We start from the raw sequence: 24,535 nt of genomic DNA, 5'->3' as shown, positions 1-24,535 counted from the left end.
ATTTAATATATGTAAAATTTAAAAAAAAAAAAACAAAAATCCTAAATTGTCAATCTCTACGCCAGACTGAAAGTCTCAAACGCCCCCCCATCTCCTGCTCATCTCTCCCTCCTCACTGCCCTTTCTCTCATCTCCGGCACTCATCTATCTCTTCTCGACGACTCGGTCCACCTTTGTTGTACTATTTTTTTCATTAATAAAAGTTTGTTTCGTGTAAAAAAGAATATTAATCAATAACTCATGAATCAAAATCTCCGCTTCGGTTATTCTAGTTTTGGCGGACAAGTATTATAATCACTTTGAAGGACTATGTTGGAACAAATATTCTGAAACATGGAGCATTTATATCATGGATGTGCTTTTGTATACTGTGCTTTCTTAAACTGTTGGATTACCTGGTTCAAATAATGTCGCATGGTTCCCGTTTACATGGACAATTTATATTGCCTTGACAATTTCCATTTTATTTTGTTATCTGAGTTTTGACTGTTCCATTTCAGGCCAAAGACATCTCAGCAGCAGAGGACCAAGCGCCTCTCTCTCATTTAGCATTAGCTAAGATACTAAATTGGGCATCTCGATGCATGCTAAAATATACTTATAACGGTGTTTAATTTTCAAAAAACAAAAATTATAACAAATTTTTCTTTTGTAATTTTTAAGTTGTTAAAAAAAAAAAAAACAACATGTAGATGGGTGAAAAAAGGGGTACATGGATAAAAAAAAAAGGATAAACGGGTTCAAAAAGGGTAAACAGGTAAATGGTTATGATTAAAAGGGTAAACGGTTATAGTTAAATGGGTACACATTTATGAGTATAGTTAACCCTTTATAAACAGTTATGGATATGAGTATAATCGTTTATGGGTAAATAACCGCGGTTACCCACACACCATAACCGTTGCCGCAAGAACAAAGTTATAGCAATCGGGCTAAATTGCCTATAAAAGGAGGAAGAGGCCCCAGAGATAAAGACACTCAACCAATCAAACAAACAAATATACAAACTCTGCTCTCAAGCCAGATTTGCCTCCAAAAGCTGAAATCAACCCAGATTCAGTCCTTTTTTAGCGACAAGCTATCTCTTGTCCAGTTTAAAGCTCTGCTATCTCTCTTAGCGGCGTAGTATCGATTCTTTTGTGTAAACCTGTTTACCATCCATCTCTTTTTAGCATATAAACCCTTGTTAATTCAAAGAGAAGTAATTGCAAGAAGTTAAGCATTGCCATACAAGGTGAAATTTTGCCCGAAGCTCTTTGTTTGTTTTCTAAATTTGTAGATCTATTACTTAATGCATTCTCCAGTGTGTATTCAAGTCATATCCACTTGTTTTCCTACTTTAAGAGTCTTATTTGTATCTGGATCAGGTTAGTTTACATTAAAATCAATCAGGAACCCCTTTCATTCGAACATACAAGACCATGAACTAAAAGTCCTTGTTTACAAGGCAAGAAAAAGAACTTAATGTGAATTTAACTCATCCACGACAATCCTTTGATAACAAGAAGTCCGAGTAACTTGGGCGCAAGTAATCTACTAAAAACACACTTGTTCTACATCCGCTATACTGAGATAGCAGTGGCATGCCTAGCACTCAGTTAGTTTTGATTGCGAGCCTCAAGGCCTACACCTAAGGCCCCACAAAGACACCTTTCAGAACTAACTTTGTCCTCTTCTTGTAGCACATCAACAAGTAAGAGCCCAACTACACATCCAAAATGCCAATCCCTTGGAGAGCTGTGTTGAGGTCCGAGGATCCTTCTCCAGAGAAATCTTCGCCCCAACAAGAAGAATTAAAATTAGATTACTAAATCATCCCATGTATCACTGAGAGAACATATGTCACCCCAACTTCATACCTTTCTATCATTTAGTGAGATACTTAGAATAGTAGCTCCCAATTGAGGTTTAGAGGAAGCCGACTGTGAGGAACAACAGTTAAATTGCCAATTCATTGTTAAACAAGGAAACAAACACATACATTATTCAACGCAGAATGACCAATCGATGAGTTTTTCAATTTACAACCTGTAAAATTCACTTGCCTCTAACACGCATGAGTCCAAGTTATTGTTCTCTTGTATGTTGTTCCTAGCAAAAAAATTGATCAAATATCATTATTCATGTAATGCACCAATTTCAGTTTTGTTTAAGAACCAGCAAATAAGGTCAAGGTTGACCCTCGTTTTCAAGGTTATAGCATCAACTCCTTTGTAATCTTGACTAAGTTGCCTCATTTCAATTTGAGAATACAAATACTTTGGGTCACCATTGCCTGTCTCAACTCGATCTTGAGATCAGTAATGAACTACAAGCAAGCACGTCAATGTATAAATGGTTGTTCAGTTACGCGAACAAGCAAGCGAGGTGTAATAAAAATTTGACCGAGTAAGCTCAAAATCACCCGATCGTATTAGATCAACTTATAAGAATGCCAAATACTGCATCTCACATACCCAGAGGAAAGCAGGCGAGCCCAAAGCCATATCTACAAGAAATCTTCAATGTTCAAGCATATTCCTGCATTCCCCTCGCCGAAACGCAAGAGACCATCTACCGTAACATGTCGACTTTAGGTTCTGCTACGATGCTCGACGGCCTTCGTGTTCTAATGCAAGAAGAGATGCATCTTCCACTTTCACCTATGAAAAGTGAGGAAAATATCATACAAATGACAACCATTAACTATCGAGGAGAAACTTATATGAACTAGAGTCAAGCACGCGAAAAAACTTGCGAGTCTTCGGGACTTCCCATAGGCAAACTTTTTACACGAGTTTGTTGACCCGTTTCAAGTTGTTCTTCTAAGATTTATCCTACAGTTTTGAGCATTCATCAGTTTGTCTGTACACAAAACCCAACTGGACAAACTATGCAGATTTCATTAAACAACAGACTACAAAAATATCACAACAGAAATTTTCAAAAAAATTATCCAAGTTACCATTCTAAACTATCATCACTGCAATCATTTTATAAAAACTTACACAAGCATGCTAGTGAATGTTGTGAACTGAAGAGCATTTGGGAAAGAACGTGAATTTTATAGGTAGAGTACATGTATACATCAACTCTCATCGATTGGAAATCCATTTCAAACCCATATAGGTAGATACATGTATACATCCTGCTGCAATATTTGGTCAATCGGAATTCGGAAATCCATTTCAAACCCATAGAAAAATTAGTCATAGTAATCCTCAATAAATCACGTCCGTCGTCTCGATGACGAACTCGGTGGAGAAGATGTTCGTAAGCTTGGGGCCGTAGCCGTTGCGTCCACCGGTGGTCTTCTTCACCGTATCATAGTAATTGCTACTAGTCAGGAGATGTACATAGACCCTCTCCTCCTGGTGAATCTCGACAGGAGCTCCAGCGACGTTGTTGTAGACGCTGATGCAGTTCTGCTCGACGTCAATGGACGGAGACAATGAGGAAATGAGTGAGAGTAGTACCTGATGATGATTGAGAGCGGGTGAGACGGCGAAGGTGGTGACGGTTGGGGCGACAGAGCACGGAAGAGGAGGATTCAGACGCGGTTCTTCTTCCTCTCTCTCAGATTCAGACGAAAATGAGTGGCATGGGGCTCAAATGAAACAGCAAGACACCAAAGATTGGAAGATTGAATTAAGGTCAGTGGAGCCAAGCTTTTCGTCGGTCGGGGTCGGGGCGGGTCTGAGGTAGCAGTGGTGGCGGAGATCGTTGTCGTTGTGTCATGGAGAGAGAGGGAGACACAGTATTGCAGAGAGATCAGGAAGAGATATTGGACAGACAAGAGACTTGCCGTTAGAGGCAAAATCGGAAATTAATTGGTCGAGTCATCTTATTTTGACTGGTTTAGGGCTTACATCATTATCATGAATTTAACCACAAAAGGCCATCCTCTGAAACTAGTCCAAAACATGTAAGGGCATGTTTGGGTAGCGAACGAGCTACAATACAGCTTCCAGAGTTGATCATAAATAAGCATCCTTCAAAAGCCCAAAGCTTCACTGGTCTTGAAGAAGCATTGGATTTCATGCAGAAAAATGTGCGACAAAGAATTTCCCGTTAAAACAAAGGATAAACCAAGAGAAACAAAAAACTGGTGAATGGTGTAGACATGGAAGCATAAATTCCAGAAATGTTGATGACTGGTAGCCTGAATTCACAAATGTACAAAAGGGAATGCCAGCTATTGCAAGTTTTCTTCACTGGTACGTAACAATGCGTGATGCTGAAATTACAAATAGAAGATCTAACACTTGTGGAAATCAAAATCTAACAGCTTAAACAACACTCGTATCACAGATGAAGGGAAAACTTGCAATTGCAATTTCATCTTAAGTATTCTTCAAGACGCGGTATTCTTTCTGATTAATTCTAAAACCAAAGATGAAGGGACAACTACATCAATCTAATCCAACAAAACTTCAAAATTCTAAGAAAAACAAAATCAAAATTCAGTCATAAATCATAGAGTAAATTCGAGGATCGAAAATTCTAAGGTGCTCCGGAGTAGGAACGGATATATTCATCCACTATCAGACAGATCAAATGTAAAGCAGCAATTGCATCACAAATGGACCCCAATTCCAAATAGTTGCCCTTCAAAATTTCCGTTTTCCTTCCCTAATTACCTCAACCAAACCGGTTCCAGAAAAACCAAAACAACAAAAAAAAGACAAAGCACATGGACAAAGAACCAATGTAGAACAAATAACAAAACATACACAGCCAGTAACGTCATCAACTAAATATATTATATTCTTAAATGATGATGAAACATCATAAGTCGGACAGAGACACAGAATCAACCCATATTTACCAAATTAACATATTAAATTTAAATACATCTAAACCCTGTTATAAAAAGATAACCAAATCTCCAAAGCTCCAATCTTTGTCAGTAAATATGCTTCAATCCCAGGCCATGCTTCCCGCGAACGCAGCCAGGCCTCGCAACCATGTACGGAGACCGCTTCGAATTGTTCATCCTCGGAATCATCCTCTTCCCCAATTTCCTCATCCTCTGCCGCCCGAACTTGTCGCTGACCGACCACGGCACCAGCTCGTCGTCTAATCCATACCCATCCTCCTCCTCCTCCTGCTCACCATGACCCTCATCCTCATCGCTGCCGTCGTCCCAATCGCTACGGAGTTTGAGATTGAGACCCACATCCACAAATCGGACGAGATGGGGGCGGCGACGACGTTGGGCGGGGATCGGATCGGCCACCGGCAGAGGGATCAAAGGGGAAAATGAAGCGGGCCCGATGATAAGCCTATCGAACCGATTTGCTTCTTCGTCTTTGTCCGTTTGTTCGGAGTCGGAGCGGTGGTGGTGGTGGTTTTCCTCTGAGTCGGCGTCGGAGGCGTCGATGAATTCCCAGTGTGTGAGACCCAAGAGTTCTTCTCCGTCTTCGATTTCCAAGAATTCGAATTCTTCGTCCATGGAGTTTGCCCTTGAAATTTTTCCCAAATCCATTTCGGTCTGTTGCTTTTCTTCCCCTTTTCTTTTGAATTTTGAAATGAATTATTTGGGATTGGAACAGTCAGTTGAGTTTTTATACAAAATGGTCTCTCGAGGAATCTGAGGTGCACGGAGAGGATGGTGTGTCCGCGCGTACAAGTCATCTCATTCCATTGGTGCACGTGAATCCCCCTAATGGGTATCTTCCACGTGTCATACCATAGGAAACTTTTTAAAAAAACCTAAATAAATAATGCTACATAAACTAATTTTTTAAACTAACTTTTAACTAAATTGAGTTTTTTTTTTTTTTTTTGTTAAATGATAAATTTTATTAGATTAGATGTTATATTATTCACTGACTAAAATTGAATCTATGCCTTGTGTAAAAGCTAATACATTTCCAATACTATAATAAATGGTCACTTCCTAACCCAATTGAATTTAGTCTACCAGTTTTTTGCCTAGCATTACGCTTACTAAATTGTAACCAAAGGATACTTAAAAACTAAAGCACTAATCAGTAAATTTTCGCTCAATTAGAATTTTAGTTCTCGAATTAGAAGTCGAAGAATTTTTAATTTTTTCCTATTTTTGAGTAAGTATTCAAACATCTGCTTATCTCCACTTTAATTTCTAATTTTATTTATTTATTTGTTTTGTTGGTGATATGGATCTTATAGTGAGCAGGGACGTGGAATGTGGATGGAAGAGGCTGTCAGTTACTTCTTATCTTTAATGTGTGCGATTTGTGGCGCTCTTTTTCCTATCTCGAAGTTTTATCTCATACGATTTTTTCGGAAATATTATTTTACAGCGGTCATTTTTGTTGTTTTTTCCGTAATATGGGTAGCGTATCTTACGTAAGATGTAGTTTTACTTCCGATATTCACGTTGGGTTTTGGTTTGTCATTTTTTGGCCATCCCTTTGTATTATCTTTTAATAAATCATCTACTATTCAGACGAAAAAATGGATAATAATCTATGTACTTATCACTGCGTATAAAATGGTCTTTTAAACTTTTGTTCATTATTTTCCCCATAAAATCTTTTATTTTGGACAGAAGTTTTAAGAAAGTTACCCTAAGAAGTTCATTGCTCCATGTTATCATAAGTTCATGAACCAATACTCGCAAATTTTTTATTCAACGAAAAAAGATCCAATTTGACCAAAGTTTTAATGCAAATTCGAGTGGGCTCAACCTTCAAAAGTGACACCATCTACTATGCAATGTACAAGCACCAGATTAGTTATGTAAAACCGATCAAAGTAACCACAATAACATAGGAGCAGAAGATGGGTTAGGCAGACACGACACTACTAAAAATGGGGATCATTGGTCATGATTGCCATATTGATCAACACTCAGTCACATGTCAGCTATGCAGAATTGCTCAACAACCAATTGAGGCATTACGTCGAACATTTGGAGAGCAGTGTCAAGGGTTGTATAGAAATTTAATGTGGCAGCTCCCAAGACCTCAATGGAGTAGGTTTTCGATGTTTTACAGCATCCAAAAAGACTCATTTCAGACGGAACGCTTAAGAGGAGTGGAAGAGCTTCAAGCCTAACATTAAGGCTACAAGTCTCCTGTTTCCTTTTGTGTGTCTCATTTGTGTCTTTTTTGATAAAATTTTGACACATGTTCTCTAATTTAACTTATAAATAAAGAGACACACAAAATGGGACAGTAGATCTAGAGCCTAACCTTAAGGTTGAATCTTTAGCAACACAACTGATAAAAAAATTTAGATCATATATAAGTTTTTGACCTAAAAGAAGAAATTATGGTGCGATATGGTTATGTAAGAGCAAGAAGGAGAGAAATGAAGAGAGATTCATGAATTGGATGTTAGACCATCTCCAACCGAGGACTGGCCAGATGACTCATTTTAGCCCTCTGGCCCTCCAAGATATTAATATTTTAATGAACAGTACATGGCCATATTTTCCTCCATCTCCAACCAAGGCCCAAAGGGTTATAGGGCTCGTTTTAGCCCTGTCACAAAAAACCGTCTCCAACCGAGGGTCAAAGGGCCATAAGGCCAAACATAATTTATTATTTAAATTTAAAAACTACAACAACTTAAATTCAAATCCAACAACAACTTAAATTTAAAAACTATAACGGTAACTGGCCCAAAAAACCAAAAAAATTAGAACTTAAATTTAATGAATGGTGTAGGTATTTATAGGGGGAAAAAAATTAGAATTTTTAAGAATTAAAAAAAAAAAAATTGAATACAACGGCTAGTTTTTTTAAGCAATCCTATCGGTTATAATCGACAAGAATATATTTAATTTTTAATATAAATATATTTTTGTCGGTTATAACCGACAAGATTGCTCTATTTTATGGCCAGCCCTTTGTCCCTTTCAGATTTCACGAGCCTTTTGGCCTAGCCCTTGGTTGGAGATAGTTTTCGGGCTATTTTCGGCCATCTGGCCTTCTGGACCCTTCGAGGCCATCTCCAACTAAAAGTTGGCCAGAGGCCTTGTTTTAGCCCTCTGGCCTCCAAGATATTAATATTTTAATGAACAATACATGGCTATATTTGCCTCCGTCTCCAACCGAGGGCCAAAAGGGCCAGAGGGCTCGTTTTAGCCCTATCACAAAAAACGGTCTCCAACCAAGGGTCATAGGATCATACATAATTTATTATTTAAATTTAAAAACTACAACAACTTAAATTTAAAAACGACAAATTAAATTTAAAAACTACAAATTAAATTCGAAAATAACATTAACTTAAATTTAAAAATTACAACAACTTAAATTTAATATCCATAATCAACATCATCTTCATCATCTGCCATCGTAGGAGTATAAAAAATATGAAGTTATAGGAAAAAATGGAATTTAAAAAAAAAAATTTGTGAAATAGAAGTTATAGGAAAAATGGAATTTAAAAAAAAATATGAAAAATAGAGTTATAGGAAAAAATTTGTAAATAAAAAATAATAATAATAAAACTGTAAAAAAAAAAAATTCAAATGCAACGGCCAGCTAACGTCAGCTAGCTATTGCATTTGAATTTTTTTCTTAAGCATTCCTGTCAGTTATAACCGACAGGAAAAATGATTTTTCTGGCCAGCCCTCTAGGCCTCTTCGATTTCGTGGGGCCCTCTCAGATTCCATATCCCTCTAGCCTAACCCTCGGTTGGAGATGGCCTTATGTGTGCTTAATATAGACAAGAAATGAAGAAATGAAGAGAGATTCATCAACAATGTTTTGTACTATTGGTCATATTGGAGCAATAGTTCCTCAGCTTTATTTTTGTGACTATTGATCCCTCAACTCGTCAAAATGTGGAACTATGATCTTTTTCGTTAACATTGCCAATAGTTTCGTTAAACTTAGTCACGTACGTGGCACATGAGAATGATTGTTAGGGCAAATAAAGAAACATAATATTTCATGAGGGTTGAAGGCAATTGAATGCAAAACCCATCCCCAATTGAAACTCTTTCCATTCCTAATTGAAACTTCCTCGATGCCCAATCTCATGTTCCTCAAATTCCCACCATGTTGACCAATCTACTCGGAGCAAATTGGATTAGTTTCTTCGATAAGACCCTCACCGGAGAAACAGTGAGGAGCTCAAAACTAAAAGGCACAAGTGAAATCACTATCTTCTCTGATGGCTTCAAGAGCTTCAACTTGTTTTTATGGAACATGTACACAACAAATGTGGCCACTCCTTTTATTGAAATTAGGTTTTTCCCTTACAAACGGTCACGTGACTGAATTTAATGAATTATTTGACGGTGTTAATGAAAATGATCATAGCTGCACATTTTGATGAGTTGACAGATCAATGGTCACATAAATAAAATTGAGGGACTATTGCTCTAATTGGGTTAAAATTAAAGGACCATTGTTACAATTTTTCCTTTTCACTAACGCCGTCTATTTTTTGGTAAAATTTAGGGGTATATTTGGAACTTCAATTCACATCACTAATAATGAATTAAAAAATGAGGAAGAAAAAAAAAACCACAAAAATCAGATTTTTTTGTGTAAGAAAATTGAATACACAAGATTTTTTTTCGTAATTTAATATCTGATTTGTTAGTTGTTCTAAGTCCAACTACATTTTGATCTCCTACTAACTTTGAAATCACGTTGCTTAATATTTACAAGTTTCTAAAGTCCAACCATTTTCATTTTTTACTTTTATTGTTCAAATTACACTTTGTTTAAAGTTTTAGATAATGATTTATGAATTTTCAGTTGTTTTTTTTTTTAAGTTTTAAGTTGAAGTTCTTATTATACCCTTAGATTTAACGAAAAAAGGATGTCGTTAGTGAAAATGACCAGTGGTACAACATATTGTTAAGTTCGAAGACTAAAGAAACTAATATGGAAGTTCTTAGACTAAATTAAACTACCCATAAAGTTCAGGGTGGCACACGCTGACCCAGAAAGTCCACTAGGAATCCGAATCGAGCTGTGCTGGCCGACACTTGGAAGGTGACAAAGCCATAATGTGTGATGATGTGGAAAAATGTGAATAAATTTAAACCCAAAGTACTTCTCGGTTTAGAGTTCCGTAAAAGTTTAACCAAAATTTAAAATCCTCTTATGCTTGGTTCTACGAGCCCGTATAGTAAGAAGTACAGAATTCTTTTAGCGTATTGCTGAAGTATTCGACGAAGTCAATTGTCACATCCCGACTCGGGCGAGACCACTTTCCGGGTCCGACTCCACCGTAGCACGATATTGTCCGCTTTGGGCCCCGACCACACCCTCACGGTTTTGTATCTGGGAACTCACACGAGAACTTCCCGATGGGTCACCCATCCTGGAAATGCTCTCGCGCGCTACTCGCTTAACTTCTGAGTTCCTATGGAACCCGAAGCCAGCGAGCTCCCAAAAGGCCTCGTGCTAGGTAGAGATGAGAATATACATATAAGGATCACTCTCCTAGGCAATGTGGGATGTCACACAAGGACCATAATTACAATTAAGCCTTCTTGTTTTTATAACATCACATGCAGAGGTAAAAAGGTCTTTCCATTGTTTTCTGTTATTAAAAAAAAAAAAAAAAAAAAACCTCTTGGCCCTGTCATCCACGCCACCCACCACCTCCTCCTTTCAGAGAGATTTTTCAGGGTGACCGAAATATAAGGCAACATGTCATATGTCATTATATAATTAGAGGAACTTTTTTTTTTCAAGTCTCTCTAGTTGTATAATGACATGTGGTGTACCATCCCGTATTCTGATTGTACTAAAATATCTCTCCTTCTCTGGAGCCCCCAACTTCTACAAATCCTGACGTTTGCTTCCTAGCCAATTATTTGCTAGGTGAAGGACAGGTGCCATGAACGTACGAGGAATTCAAGCAATTTAAGGTCCTCCTAAAAGTAAAGAGAAATACTATTATATTTTTATTATCCACAATAAGGGGTTAGGAAGTAGATTAAGCCTCACAATGGACTAGCTGTATAATTTGGGTCGAATTCTTCTTCGATGAGAATCAAACATAAGACCTCTCATTTACAACTGGAGAGGAGTACTACCAACTGACCTCAAGTCTGTATTGAATATACTTAGGCTTGGAGTCAAACAAAGTCCATTAAACTCTATATACAATATACACCTCTAAGGTATGCAGTGGATTAGCGGTGTGGTTATTGGCACTCCAAAATAGTTAACATGTACCCTTCCCGTAGACAAATTTAGGAGAAAAATAACATTAAAAGAGTGCATAATGACTTTTTGATAATGTCAATAACAGATAAAAAAAAGAGAAAACTTGTGATGTATAATTCAAATGAAGCTTTTATGGAAACCCCAAATTATCCAATTCAAAATGAATGAAGCTTATTATTTGTCATTCTTCTCTTATGACCACGATTATTTACATGAAACTGCTAATTCCTTTTCCGTGACAAATCATTTTAAATAGGTATATAAGAGCAACTCCAGCGTGACAAAGGCCCATAGGGCAACTTACAATTAAATCCCCCCAGTGGACAATAACTGCCTTTAATAAACAGTAACTGCCTTTTGCATCTCCATCTCTAAACTAAATAGCCATGGCAATAGGTAATAAAATATTAGTATTTTTTATTTTATAAAATAATACAAAAAATTTTATTTGTAATTTTGGATAAGATTTTTAATCGTTCTCGTTGCTTCACGTGTCATTATCCGAAAAAACAATTTTTGGTGATAGATTTCGATAAGATTTTATCCAATGTCGTTGTGCCACGTGTCGTTACCTTTTCAGAATTGTTGAGGATAGATTTCCGATAAGATTTTTAACCAATCACGTCGCGCCACGTGTCACAATCTGTTTATAATCTTTGATGATAGATTTCGATTATATTTTTAACGAATGACGGCATGCCATGTGACATTATCTATAAATTAATCCTTTCTTTTTCCTCCATATAACCCACCATCCATCCTAAGAAATCACACACCAAAATCAAAATCTCTATCATTATTCATAGTTTCTGCTTCCTTCTTACAATGTCACCTTCAAGAATGTTGTGGGAAATTGATGAGTAAGAGAAATAATTGTTTAAGCAAGGGGAAGAAATGTTCAATCTCCAGGTGTGCGAATATGAGATGGATGAGGAATAGGATGAGGAGCGTAGAAGGAGAAATGACAAAACAAAAGGCCAAAGAGCCTCACATTCCCGTCGAGTCATCCAAGATGTGGCTCAGATCTCCAGGCCTAGCCGTTCCGCAAACATTGATAGAAGTAAGCAACGACGAGGTACAGATCTCTTGGACGATTATTTTGTCTGTAACAGTGCATTCCCTGATACGTACTTTAGACGTCATTTTAGAATCGAACAACATTTGTTCAACAAAATCATGATTGCTGTTTGCAATTATGATTCTTACTTTGTGCAAAAGAATGATGCTTTTGGTGTTATGGGTCTCATTCCTGAGCAAAAAATTAGTGCTGCCTTGCGGATGCTTGCATTGGAGCATCTGCAAACCAAGTGGATAAGATAACGAGGATGGGGAAATCAACCATTCTTGAGTCCCTGATGAGGTTTTGCTCTGCAATTGAGTCTATCTAAACCACAAAGTACCTTCGGAGACCTACTGAGATAAATTTGCAAAGGTTTCTGAAAAAGGGCGAGATGTGAGGTTTTCCTGGGATGATTGGAAGTATTGACTGTATGCACTAGACCTGGAAAAACTGTCTAAGTGCATGCCAAGGAGCTTATAGGGACAAAAAATGAGCAAAAAGTATCATTTTGGAGGCGGTGGCATCATTTGATACATGGATTTGGCACGCCTTTTTTCGTGTTTCGGGAGCACAAAATGACCTCAATGTTCTTGCCCAATCCCCAGTGTTCAACGATGTCCTGCAAGGAAAAAGACCAAGAGTTATATACTAGGTCAATGGACATAAGTACCACTGGCCATACTACCTAGTAGACGACATTTACCTAAGGTGGTCATCGTTTGTCAAAATAGTGCCACGTTTGCTAAGTGCAAAGTAAAAACACTTTGCAAGTTGTCAAGAGGGGTGTAGGAAGGATGTGGAGTGTTGTTTTGGTATCCTCTAAGCTCGTTGGGCCATTGTTAAGGGTGCTGCCAAAATGTTTGATTTAGAGTCGCTTCGATCCATCATGATGACATGCATCATTCTTCACAACATGATTGTGGAAGATGAGTATGATTATAATGTCGTTGATGAATATGAGCCAAACACGATGAACAATTCCAGAACACAAATATATTGTGCTCATGACGCCATCGAAGAACCCGTGCAACACGAGCCATTACAAAGGGATGAACGTTAGAATGAAAGGCTCATTCGATATACTTCACTTTAGGACCCATTTATGCACAATGCCCGGCAAATTGACTTGATAGAGTACCAGTGGGAATTGAAACAAGCTCAAGAAACTTAAGTTCATTTAGTGTGTTTGTTTTTATTTGGTGTGTTTATTTAATTTTATTTGGTGTGTTTTTGAAGTTCATTTAGTGAGTTTTTATTTATTTGGTGTGTTTGTAATTTTATTTGGTATGTTTATGTAATTTTATTTAGTGTGTTTATATCCTTTGAATAAAGATTCTCTTAGTTTAAATAAATTATCAAATCAAATAAATATACTCTTAGTTTAAATAAAGTACTAAATTCAATAAATTGGAAACAACATAAAGTACTCTATTCAATAAATAAAAAATTTCAACCCAAAGTGATTGGAAAATTATGGGCTCCGATTAAACACAAATTCCCTAGTCCCCCGTGAATGGAAAATCATCACCTGACCAATTTGTGGTGCTAGGATCATCTCCTTTTGTGGCGCTAGGACCATCTCATCTTGCTCTCGCTTTTCTTGCACGCCTCATTCGCACCACGTCCGCTTTCTTCAGATTCCAAAAATATTTAGAATTCGGAGACATCGCCTCTACAAGCTCATTCATAAAGTCACGATCTTGTTGAGCCCTTCTTTCTTATTTAAGCTTTTCCCTTTCTTGCCTAAGTAGCTCCCTTTCTCTCTCATCAGCTTGAAATAATCTCTCAACAGCTGCAGTTTTTGCCTCTTCTCTATCCTTATCAGCCTCAAATTTAGCCATTTCCTGTGCCAAAGTAAATTCACTTTGGTGAGCAAGTTCTTCCATATATTTTGCATAATCATTCTTAGAAGCACTCCATTTTCTCTTTGAAGCCTTCTTACCTTGAGACCTAATTGGATAGCGGGTCGACCCCAATCCTTGTTCAAGTGGCGTTTCCGGCACTTTTTCTGTGTCGGTTTCATGAACATGTGAGGCATGATTGTGCATAGAGTGTAAAGGGGTGCTATTCATGACAACTTCTGGACCAACAAGCACAACTCTGAATTTAGGACAATATTTACAATATTCCAACATTCCCACCAGGTGAATGATTTGTTTTTGTTTTTGGTTTTGGCATTATACCAGGCTTGTGCTTGAAGTGTCTACACAATGCTGGAGAAGAAATAATTATAATCAAAGTAGCTAATGTAAATATGGGTATAGTACAAACAAATAAATAATATTTTGTTACCTGATCAGCTAATTTTTCCCCGCTTCGAAGATTACTACTAGCTTGTGCCAATGCGTCTTCCCAAATACTAAACGATTGGTTGAGTATTCTCCAATGACTAGACATTTCATTCTTTTCCCACCAATTTTCTCAAGAAAAAGGGTATGAATAAGGCTCTCGCAGCTGCATCTCATTACCCGTAATCGGATCATGAGTAACTTCAACCCAGCAAGAACACAACGTAACATCTTCAATAATCATTCAATTCGTACTTGCATCATTAGTCATTTTGTTGGAAACCAATTGGATTGAAACTTTGAGAGAAAGATTGGAATGTGGCTGAAAGTATTTGAGAAAATATGAAATTGTGGCGTAAGGTAGAAGATAATGAGAAGGTATTTATAGAAAAGTAAAATCTTTTTTTTTTTAATTTTTAAAATTTTTTTCTGATTTGTTATTAATTTGTTATTTTTTTATTAATTTATTATTAACTTAATTCATTTTTGCCGTTGGATTAAAAAAAAATTGAAAGCCAACCCTCCAGATTGTGCCACGTGGCACAATGGTAACATATATGAATTTTTTAATGTGAATTCTATTTTTAAAAAATTTTAAAGGTGAAGAACGTGGACCGTTCATCTCAAATCCAACGGCTGATATTGCGAAAGGTTTCAAAAAAAATTTTGACCGTTGGAAATCCAACGGTCCAGAAAAAGTAACCGTTGAAATCCAACGGACGTGAACGTGCCACATAGCCACCAACGGTAACTTTTTAGCCATCTGCATCGCGGTCCCCATAGCTTGAAAAGTTGTTGGGGATGCGCCCGCATGCGCGCGTGTTATGCACTCACCTGACGCAAATTTTTTTAAATCATGGCTGATGTCAGCCTGACATCACCTGATCCTCAGGCTCTCGGGCCACCGATTCAAGTTGGGCCTCTCACTCAAGTCCCCCCTCAACCCAATTGCCCGCATAGGCTGGAGCAAGTAGCTGGGGCTATTGGGTCCTATTCAGTCGTCGATCCATCGGGCTATTGGTCCCAGTGGAGGTGCTCTAACGTAGCGTTATTAGAATTGCAGTTGTTGACATGTTAAAACAAGACGGTAAGAATTCGATGTACTGTAGCATAAATGGGCAACAAATTGAGATATTGGAGAAAATCAAATGAGTTTAATTTTTGGGTTTTGATCAGAATAACTGATCCCCGAATCTTATTACAAAACAAATATTAGCAAAATTGCATTTTGATCTAATGTTTGACTATTTTGTATTTGCACATTTACCTCTTATCTGAGTATCCCAAACAGGACCCCTAGCTTCCATAGAGCCACAATTCATTCCCTCTGCCCCTCTCATATAGCCATCGTTTCTCCCCATCGCCTAAGGCCATCACCTCTCGATGAGGTGATATTTCTCTCCCTATCCCAGCTACCACACCCAACACCCCTAACACCCCTTATCAACCTCTCAGTCAAACGTGGCTGATTGTATTCCCCCTTCGTAAATGTTTGTTACTTCGATTTCATTAATCACAATATGTGTACAATATAAGTGATATACAAAAGTGTAAATGTGGTAGGATTCATTACAAATGTGAAACTTAATGCACAAGTTATATAATTTCAAATAACACTACCTATAAAGATTTGAAGGTATGACTAAGATCAATGTGCTGCTTGTGGGCAAATAACAACAATCTTAGAATTTATCTACTACTTGAACAACATAGCTTCTCATGTTATAAAGGAAAAAGATTTTTAAACTGGACATATGTTGATATTATATATTGCACCAAATCTACCGTCTGATTCTGTTAAATTTCATGATAAAAGCATTCATAATTGTATCCATTGGATTCTTGCCAGACAGAAAAAGTGCTAAATTGGATAAAATTTCTTTAACATAGAAAGATACTTAGTAGAACAAGTATTGTGACCATTATGTAAGCATTTGATCATTACCTGACAAGGTATTCACATCTAACTTAATCGTTCATCTTAACTTTGGGGATGTAGCATACCAGTAATCCCTTGTGATGCCCAAACTTCAAGTTCATATTTTCAAATCATGAACATGTACTACTACAGATTGCCCTGAAGTACTTGGACAATTTGCTCTGCTCTGGATTGGATTCCGTTCAAATACTCCGTAAGAATACGCTGCTGGTATGAACCACCCTCCTGACGAAGAGAAAAGAACCAAAAAGCAAAACAATCAACACGTGGAAAATAGAAATTGAAACGTTGACAGGTTATCCAATGACCAAGTTTGTTTCTCACTGTTCGGATCAGAGTCCGCTCAACCCTTTTCTTAATGACAGCATAGAGTTCCTGCGGAGAAACTTCCCCTTTGCCAATTGTCAATCCATTGATCAGCAGCTTGTTCCATTCTTCCTCAGGAGCTGCAACAAATGAAATGTCCATGAATGAGACAGATCTACCAGACATGAGATCGAAATAAGTAGGTTTCTGAGTTAACTGTTTATACATTTAACAGAAAGGTCAACCAACCTCCCCATGCTTAGTTTAAATGATCAAAATGCACAGAGAAAGTCAAGTTCACAGCTCTGAGGCATATATAAGTTAAGCTGACAACCGATTGTATAAATAATTGACGACAAAATTCCAGCACAAATACTAAAAACTCTAACAGCTAATTCTTCCAATTACCCTTGTAAGATGATTAGGATAAAACAAACGTTGGGTGCCCTCAATGGCCTTGAATCCTATACTGAAGCCCTATATGTCTCTATTACACGGGATTCTCAATCACTTCTTTCAACATTATGATCCCACATTCAGGATATTCAACATACTAGAGTCACAAATATGTTGCAAAACCCTAAATATATTCCTTTAGACGACAACAGCTAGAGACACAGATTCGCCAAGGCCAAGGAAACATCATCAATTTATAATGCAACAAATTCTTAAAGAAGTAACTACTACTGCAGAAAACATACTAGTAAGTAGTAAACACTGAAGGTTAGGAGAACAATCACTTTCTTAAGAACAAGTAAGCTTTCAACAACTATATATATAATGACAATTTTTCTTTTATAAATGATGGCAGACACCTTTGATTATGATTTCAAGAAGCTTCTCGGGCTTCAGAATTTCATCCCCTGCAAATAGTACTGTTATTCAGAAATCCGAACTCTAAGATAAAACAAGCAGAATGCAATGTATTAAAAATATAAATATTGTTTGCTCTAGTTCTATCATGTATAGCAAAATTTGGTTTGCCACCTTTGCAAAAGTGTCCCCCCTGGGGGCAGCTCTAAGCCCTCCCTCTTTCCCCCTCCTCCCTTTCTTTTTGTTTGGACAACGTGCATAGGATTGGAAATAGAGACACACATAAATTATACGACTGAAAATGCATGTTTATGAGATGACACATTATTTGGTTTTATGCATCCAGCAAATGATATCATGTGCAAAGGCGATGTGGCCACTGTAATTACCTTTCTTTGCATAGCTACGTTTGGATAGAACAGTAGAAGCATAGAGCTGCAAAACCTTTTGTAACATAGCCTCAAACCCTGGCTTATCCCCATCTCCTTTCGCCTGAAAATAACTAACAAAATACATCACAAATTGAATCATACATGAAAATCTTGATGACCAAGAAAAAAAAAATCATAGCATCCAAGCAGAATTCCAAAATAGGTTTGAATTTGAATTCTGAAGTTTTGTATGGAACTTTATAAATTAGCATGTCTCAAGCATCAAATGGAGGAGATTGTTCATGAGAACAAGATATCAAGGACAACACTGTGGAGCTGAGTATATTCTAGTAGCATCACTTTAAGTTAAAATGGATGAAGAAAAAGAATATGTGAATGAAAATACTGAAGATAACTTCTTATGCAATATAAAAATGCAAAGCAAAAACCCACAATCCAAATTGTCAAGAAACTACAATTCGAGGGCAAGGTGAGAACATACTAGCACATTACTACTACAAGGATGAAAGATCCTATGGTTTGAAGAAGAGTATATTCAGGCGGTAGCAATTTAAGTATTAAAACATACTCACTTGTCGTAGTTGCGCATTAACTTCTGCAAGAAAGCCTTCATCTAGTTGCCCTTCTTGCTCCCTTAGGAATATTTCCTGATGATAAAAAAGGAAAAAGATTGAACAAATTGAACAAGCAATATAATGAAGAAGGAAAAAAAACAACTTCAGATTACAATTTGTTTTTGATGGAGCATTGAATCCCAACCAATTTGGTAACGGTGGAGAGATCCACAACTTTGCATATTGATGTTTAAATACCTAAAGCGGGGTGGGGGTGGTATCGATTTTCAACACGCCCCCTCATATGTGACTAGAGAGAGCCAAAGACATAGAACAATTTTATTAATCTAATAAATTTTAACATGGATGAATTGCCCACTCCAGTACCATGTTAGAGTTGCAGCACAAAATGAAACTAATTGATTCCAGGTGAAATGGAGATGCCAAAGATTTTTAAATGAAGATGCAACCCCATGTGCCTTTTTTATATTCACAATAGAATTGATGAAACATGATTTGAAACTAAATCAATGGCCTAACAATAGCAATTTCAGAATATGCAGGGAACAAATTTAAACAGGCAGGAAGGCTTGTTTAGTTCCCAAAAACATCTTCTACATATGGAAAAAGTGTAAACATCTATACAATCATTATCAAACCAAAGCAGTAATGCAAGAGAAGCAAGTAAAAATAAAGCTAAAATAAGTTGATAAAAAAACTTACTCCAAAGGTACATAAAAGGATGAAAAAATAAAATAAATTCAAATTCTGCCAACCAAATTGCATATATTCAACAGTGAGTACCAACCCATAAGAAAAACACTGCAATAAATTAAAACAAAACAGAAGAAAGAAAGACTCACTTTCTCCATTAACTTAAGAGCCTCAGGATCTCTAGGAGGCCAACGAATTTCTTCTACATCATCCACTACAGGTTTCAGAACCCCTTTGAGGACATCAGTAGCTGAATCTATCTTTTCCTACAAGGAAAGGAAAACTAGGATATAAACTTGTATTGTACTTGAAACACTTGGGAATAAAATTTAACATGAACCCAAAACAAGAACAATCCCCCTTGAATTATGAGGTGTAGAGAGAGAGAGAGAGAGAGAGAGAGAGAGAGAGAGAGAGAGAGTTACATTAGTCTTATGGACAAGGCGATCCACTATGCTCATAATAGATATTGCCAACTCCTCGTAGTCTTTCTGAAAGAACAGAAAAGATTGAGCCTTCTTTCACAAACTAGAAAAGGAAGCAGACAAAAAACAAAAATATCATTAAAAAAAATAGAATTAACCAAGTTCAAAACCATGCTTTATCATCCTCCGATTTACAGGTATCAGTTCTTGCCGCAAGCCGTATCCAAAAACCCTCGTTAAAAGCCAATACATTTTGAACAACAAGCTTCTGAAGCTGTTCACAAATCATAACCAGCAATAAGAATTTCAGTGATAAGTTTACGGGTGGAAGTCAATGAAAGCTGCATTGAAGTCTCAAGTAAAGAAATGCATAGTTAATCAAACAACGCATATCCCAAAACCCCCTTTTCCCCACATGCTCCATATGATTGAAACTATATATTATATACATCAAATGAAAACTAGAAACTCTATTGCAAAGAAATTCAAATATTTTAGCATTCACAGGGGTTACTTTTTTCGTATCATAATCATATACAAACAATTCATTAATTACATACCCTAGGCCTTCTTATCTGACGAATCTTAAAAATTTGAAACAAATTGAAACAAAGACCTGTTCTTACTACTGCTATTTGTGCGTTTAAAATTATAATATTAACTTGGTCTCATCCCATGTCTCTTCAAATTTTCAGATAAAGTAATACTCTTTACTACTAGTATTACTTAAGATGATGATAGAATAACTTCTATAACTAGTTTAAAAGTCTCATTACCAGAGACAAGACAACGTCAAGTAAACAAATCCAAATCAGTTTAATTCGTTTCTAAAAAGGAAATAATTGGTGGAAGTAATGTCAACCAGACATCTACATACTTCAATTGGATTTGAATCCCTCAGTTTGTCTATCAGCCTATCCACTTCTACAGTCTTTTTGAATGCTTCTTCGGCATCTTGATTTGCTGCACAGATCAAAGTTCTCCTGTTTTATTAGATCGAAACACACAAGTTTACTATTGAGTATTGTCAACTCCATCAGCCAGATTCATGGACAGTGGAACCATAAAATGGAACAAAACATGTTAGAATATAGAGGCATATAGACCATGGAAATGAACTTTCCAACAATAAACCAATAACACTCAACATAACATTTGAAGAGAAAAATCCATAAAACCGAAAATAGAACACACTTGTAAAAGTAGTCCTCCAGAGTCCCTCTAACTAGATTAGCATTCCTGATTCTCTTTTTCTTTTCTGATACTTAACATGAATAAATGACCATTCTTGATTTTCTTTGTCTTTCTTTATAAAAAGGCGAACAAATATTTATTAACAGCTTTAACTGACCATACTAATCAACTTTTCCCAACTGAAAAACAATGATAAAGAAAATAAAATAAAATAGAAAACAACAGGCAAGAATCATTATTTTAACTAACTAAATGACAACTCTTGGGTTTTTTTTCTATCTTAATATAATAATAATAGTAGACCAAGAGTAGAAAGAGTATGAAAATGGGGATGTATGTAAGCTCCTTCCTTTCATTCCTGAACACTGTCATACCCACCTAGTGATCCCCTAAGAGATATTACGTCAATGTCATATTTCTGAAGTGAGAGACAGAAAGAGAGTATGAGCTCTTTAGTTACCTTTCCTTGCAGGTGTTGTATCATAGGACCATTATATTTGGTTTTGGATAGGGCAGTTTTTCTTTTTTTTCCCCATTTTTGTTACTTGTGAAGGTATGCCAAAGCTACCACAAAGATAGGATGGGGCTAATATCAGGTTATTAAACCAGTGTCTCTACAGCGGGGACGATGAGGACATCAGATATCAAAATGTGGAGGTTATCAATTATCAACATCTTACAAATGTCCCAAATTGTAAAATCAATTATCATCTCACAAATGTCCCACATTGAGAAAATAGAACATCTTCGCGTAAGTACTATAAATTATTGGACATCCTTTGCAAAGACTGTTTTGTAATGGCAAGTTCTAATGGAAATGACGGAAATGAAAATGGAATGATGGAAAACAAAAGGAAAAGGAAAATCATTACTGAAAGCCAGGAGAAAAAGTAATTACCTTTTCTTCCAATCCGTATGATTGTTCGAGCCGAGCGGCTTTGGCCTCCACAACATCCCCGCAACATCCCATTTCTTGAGAAATGACGTTGTTAAACCAATGCAGGAAAGCACCTACTCAGAATAGTACAGAAAAAGAAAACCCACAAACTGTCATCAAATATTGACAGAGAAATTACCAAAAACAACAAAAATTACCAAAAACATTCAGAGGTCAGTTTTCATGTCTTCTTTGTACTACATTTTCTCAGAGCTTCATTAGCTTCTATATACGGAAATTAAAGAAGAATTGTATCAGGAAGGAACCTGGTGGGAGTGAGAATGTGAAGAGAAGCACCGGCGAACTTGTACGGACAGAGGCGCGGGCGTGTGTAATGATGAGGAAGCCATTGGAGGGAAGCTCGTAGGTACGGGCTGTGGCGGGTGAGAGAGGAGGGACCAGTAGTAATGGGTGTTCAAGCTTGTAGATCAAGAGTTTTCTTCTGTTATCGCTTTTGTGAGGATGAATGGATGAGAAGCTTTTGGGCCTATACCATCAAAGAATGCTTTATTTACCGGCCCTTTCATAAAGCCCTAGCTTTGGAAAAGGGCCCGTGCCAAGGTATCCAAACCAACAATTTTCCCAAAAAAACTACGGTGGCGGTTTAGTGATATTCTTCAATATTTGTAAGTAGAAAGTTTAGTGGGTTCGACTTCCACAGAGTTTTCAAATGCACCTTCTTTTAATTCTGATTATTGATATTGTAAGTGGAAGTTTAGTAGGATCCGTAGAGTTTTCGAATGCACCTTCTTAATTCTGTTTATTGATTTTCTCTTAGTTTATTCAATGTGACTCGAAAAAAATTAAAAAAAAGGTGTTTATTCTTAAAGTCGTTGTAGTCACATAATAAGGAATGCCAAAGGAATAATGGTGGGTGAGGAAATTATAATTCTTTTAGAAACTTCACAGGAGATGGGAAAGGTTTGATTCTCCCCAACCCTTTACCCTTGTATCAACAAAACAAATTCATAGAGGATGTCAATATAAGACGGATGAAAAAAATAGGACAAGTGCGTAATAGTAAGGGTGCGTAATAGTAAAGGTCAGTGTGGGATTGATATGCTTTTTGCAAAAAAACTTTTTCTGTTGTGCTTTAAGTATAATCAACTTCAAAATAAAGTAAAGCTAGTATCTAAACTCTGGAAGGTGTTTTCAATGATGACAAATAGTGGTGCTCGGCACCCAAAGTTGACATCATAACATATGCCCATTTTTAAGAGCATTTAAATATGTGTAATATCTGTCACTTAGTACTACGGTCTAGCGGTATTTCTTTTCACTTATAATTGAGAGGTCTTATGTTCGATATTTGCTAAATGCGAATTTAAACCACATTATTTCTAGCCTACTCCCCCCTTAGTGTAGATAATATAATTTGTTTAAAAAAAAAGGGTTAAGTGTAATACCCATTTTATCTATGAGCAAATGACCACTTGGAGTATCTCCAGTTATTTTATCTATTTTATGGAGAAATTTTAACTTATAGGAATACGACTGTATAGGATATGACAAAATATAGGGCTATATTAATTCTATTTAAGTAAGAACCCTAAAGTAGTTACAACCGGAACATTCCTATAATACATGCAATAATTACAAAGACGATTCAGATTAAGTTTCTCTAACATAACACCATCACCACCTCTGCTGTCACCACCTTGGAAAACTAGACGAGTCTGGTCGAACGAGTTTGAAACAAAGCTGATGATGACGAGGCTAATGGAGCTTTGGTGAGAAGATCAACATGTTAATCAATGGATGAGATGTCACATTTCCTTTGATTATCAGGGGCCACCTTTTCACGGACAAAGTGGTAGTCAAGTTCAATATGTTGAGTATGAGCATTATGAACAAGATTAGTCGCTAAATACGTGGCACTCAGGTTATCACAATGTAAGTGTACATGGAAAGATAGATGAACACCAAGCTCACTAAGCAAAAAGCAAAACCAAATTGTCTTGGGACAGGGATGCGCAAGAGAGAGGTACTTTGATTCAGCACTAGAGCTAGAGCGTGACACAGTAGGATGCTTCTTAGAACCACAATATAAGAAGTTTATTTAAAAGTGCTTTTAAGATGACTGAAAGGCTTTCTAAGCAATTTCAAATGCACATTAAAAAAATCTCTCCTACAATGGACGTAAATATTTAGGAATCAAACTCACACACTAAATCAGAAAATTGAAGTCTAATAGAAGTGAATTTTATGATCAAATGCACACTGAAATAATAATGGGCAACAATTTGAGAGATAGACGGCAACAATTAATGAAGTGGGGAAAATGAAAAAACATGTGAGGACTTAATTGAGGACGAATTGGTGATGGTATCATGGAGTCATGGTCATTAGGATGATCACACAACTCACATTTTTTTCAACTTTGTCACCCATGAATCGTATGATCGTATTGACTATAATTATCAAATTGGATGGCTTTTGGTCTCTGTCACTCCTACACATGAAATCACCCTCGGCATATAAGTTTCTCAGTACAGCTAGAACAATATATACCTAGCTACTTTATGTGTCAATATTGAAAGAAAAACTCGGATTTGAGATCTCTTCTAACACCGTATAGAATAATATGACCAGATTAATATAATAGTTTTTTTATTTACTTCATGACGATGCTCTACCAACTAAATCTATTACGCATACATATCATGGCGTCCATACTTCATAATTAGAAGGTATTTGATCTAGAACCTTCTCATTTAAAATTTTTCAGCTCTTATTCTCATTTTATATAGTTGCAAGATAATTTAGATGGTCTATTTTCTAAGAAACTTTTAAGGGAG

The 24,535-nt window shown here is 36.7% G+C and overlaps 2 protein-coding genes and 1 pseudogene across 4 annotated transcripts; all 3 read right to left on the bottom strand.

Moving 5' to 3' along the window:
• Nucleotides 1–4,720: 4,720 nt before the first annotated feature.
• On the bottom strand, nucleotides 4,721–5,529 carry LOC148693421 (uncharacterized). Its single transcript, XM_088677131.1, has one exon. It carries the CDS (start codon nucleotides 5,465–5,467, stop codon nucleotides 4,886–4,888), a length of 582 nt encoding a protein of 193 aa, XP_088533257.1. The 5' UTR covers nucleotides 5,468–5,529; the 3' UTR covers nucleotides 4,721–4,885.
• Nucleotides 5,530–13,674: 8,145 nt separating this feature from the next.
• LOC148693420 (uncharacterized) lies at nucleotides 13,675–14,572 on the bottom strand (annotated as a pseudogene).
• Nucleotides 14,573–16,329: 1,757 nt separating this feature from the next.
• Nucleotides 16,330–22,174, bottom strand: LOC137729972 (uncharacterized). 3 transcript variants are annotated; one of them, XM_068469023.2, is made up of 11 exons: nucleotides 22,004–22,173; nucleotides 21,699–21,811; nucleotides 20,484–20,589; nucleotides 19,782–19,880; nucleotides 19,607–19,672; nucleotides 19,331–19,447; nucleotides 18,486–18,560; nucleotides 17,911–18,013; nucleotides 17,524–17,571; nucleotides 16,727–16,848; nucleotides 16,330–16,627 (listed from the first exon to the last, which is right to left on the bottom strand). In XM_068469023.2, exons 1-11 carry the CDS (start codon nucleotides 22,085–22,087, stop codon nucleotides 16,529–16,531), a joined length of 1,032 nt encoding a protein of 343 aa, XP_068325124.2. In that variant the 5' UTR covers nucleotides 22,088–22,173; the 3' UTR covers nucleotides 16,330–16,528. The 3 variants fall into 3 exon arrangements, with proteins under 3 accessions (XP_068325124.2, XP_088533262.1, XP_088533261.1); XM_088677136.1 differs by having other exon boundaries at nucleotides 20,484–20,569; nucleotides 22,004–22,167; XM_088677135.1 differs by lacking the exon at nucleotides 17,524–17,571 and having other exon boundaries at nucleotides 22,004–22,174.
• Nucleotides 22,175–24,535: the final 2,361 nt, after the last annotated feature.

The sequence above is a fragment of the Pyrus communis genome, chromosome 10, assembly GCF_041283825.1.
Source record: "Pyrus communis isolate YQ-2024b chromosome 10, ASM4128382v1, whole genome shotgun sequence".
Lineage (NCBI taxonomy): Eukaryota > Viridiplantae > Streptophyta > Magnoliopsida > Rosales > Rosaceae > Pyrus > Pyrus communis.
The sequence above is the reverse complement of the archived record's forward strand: the minus strand, read 5'-3'. Positions and strand labels throughout refer to the sequence as shown.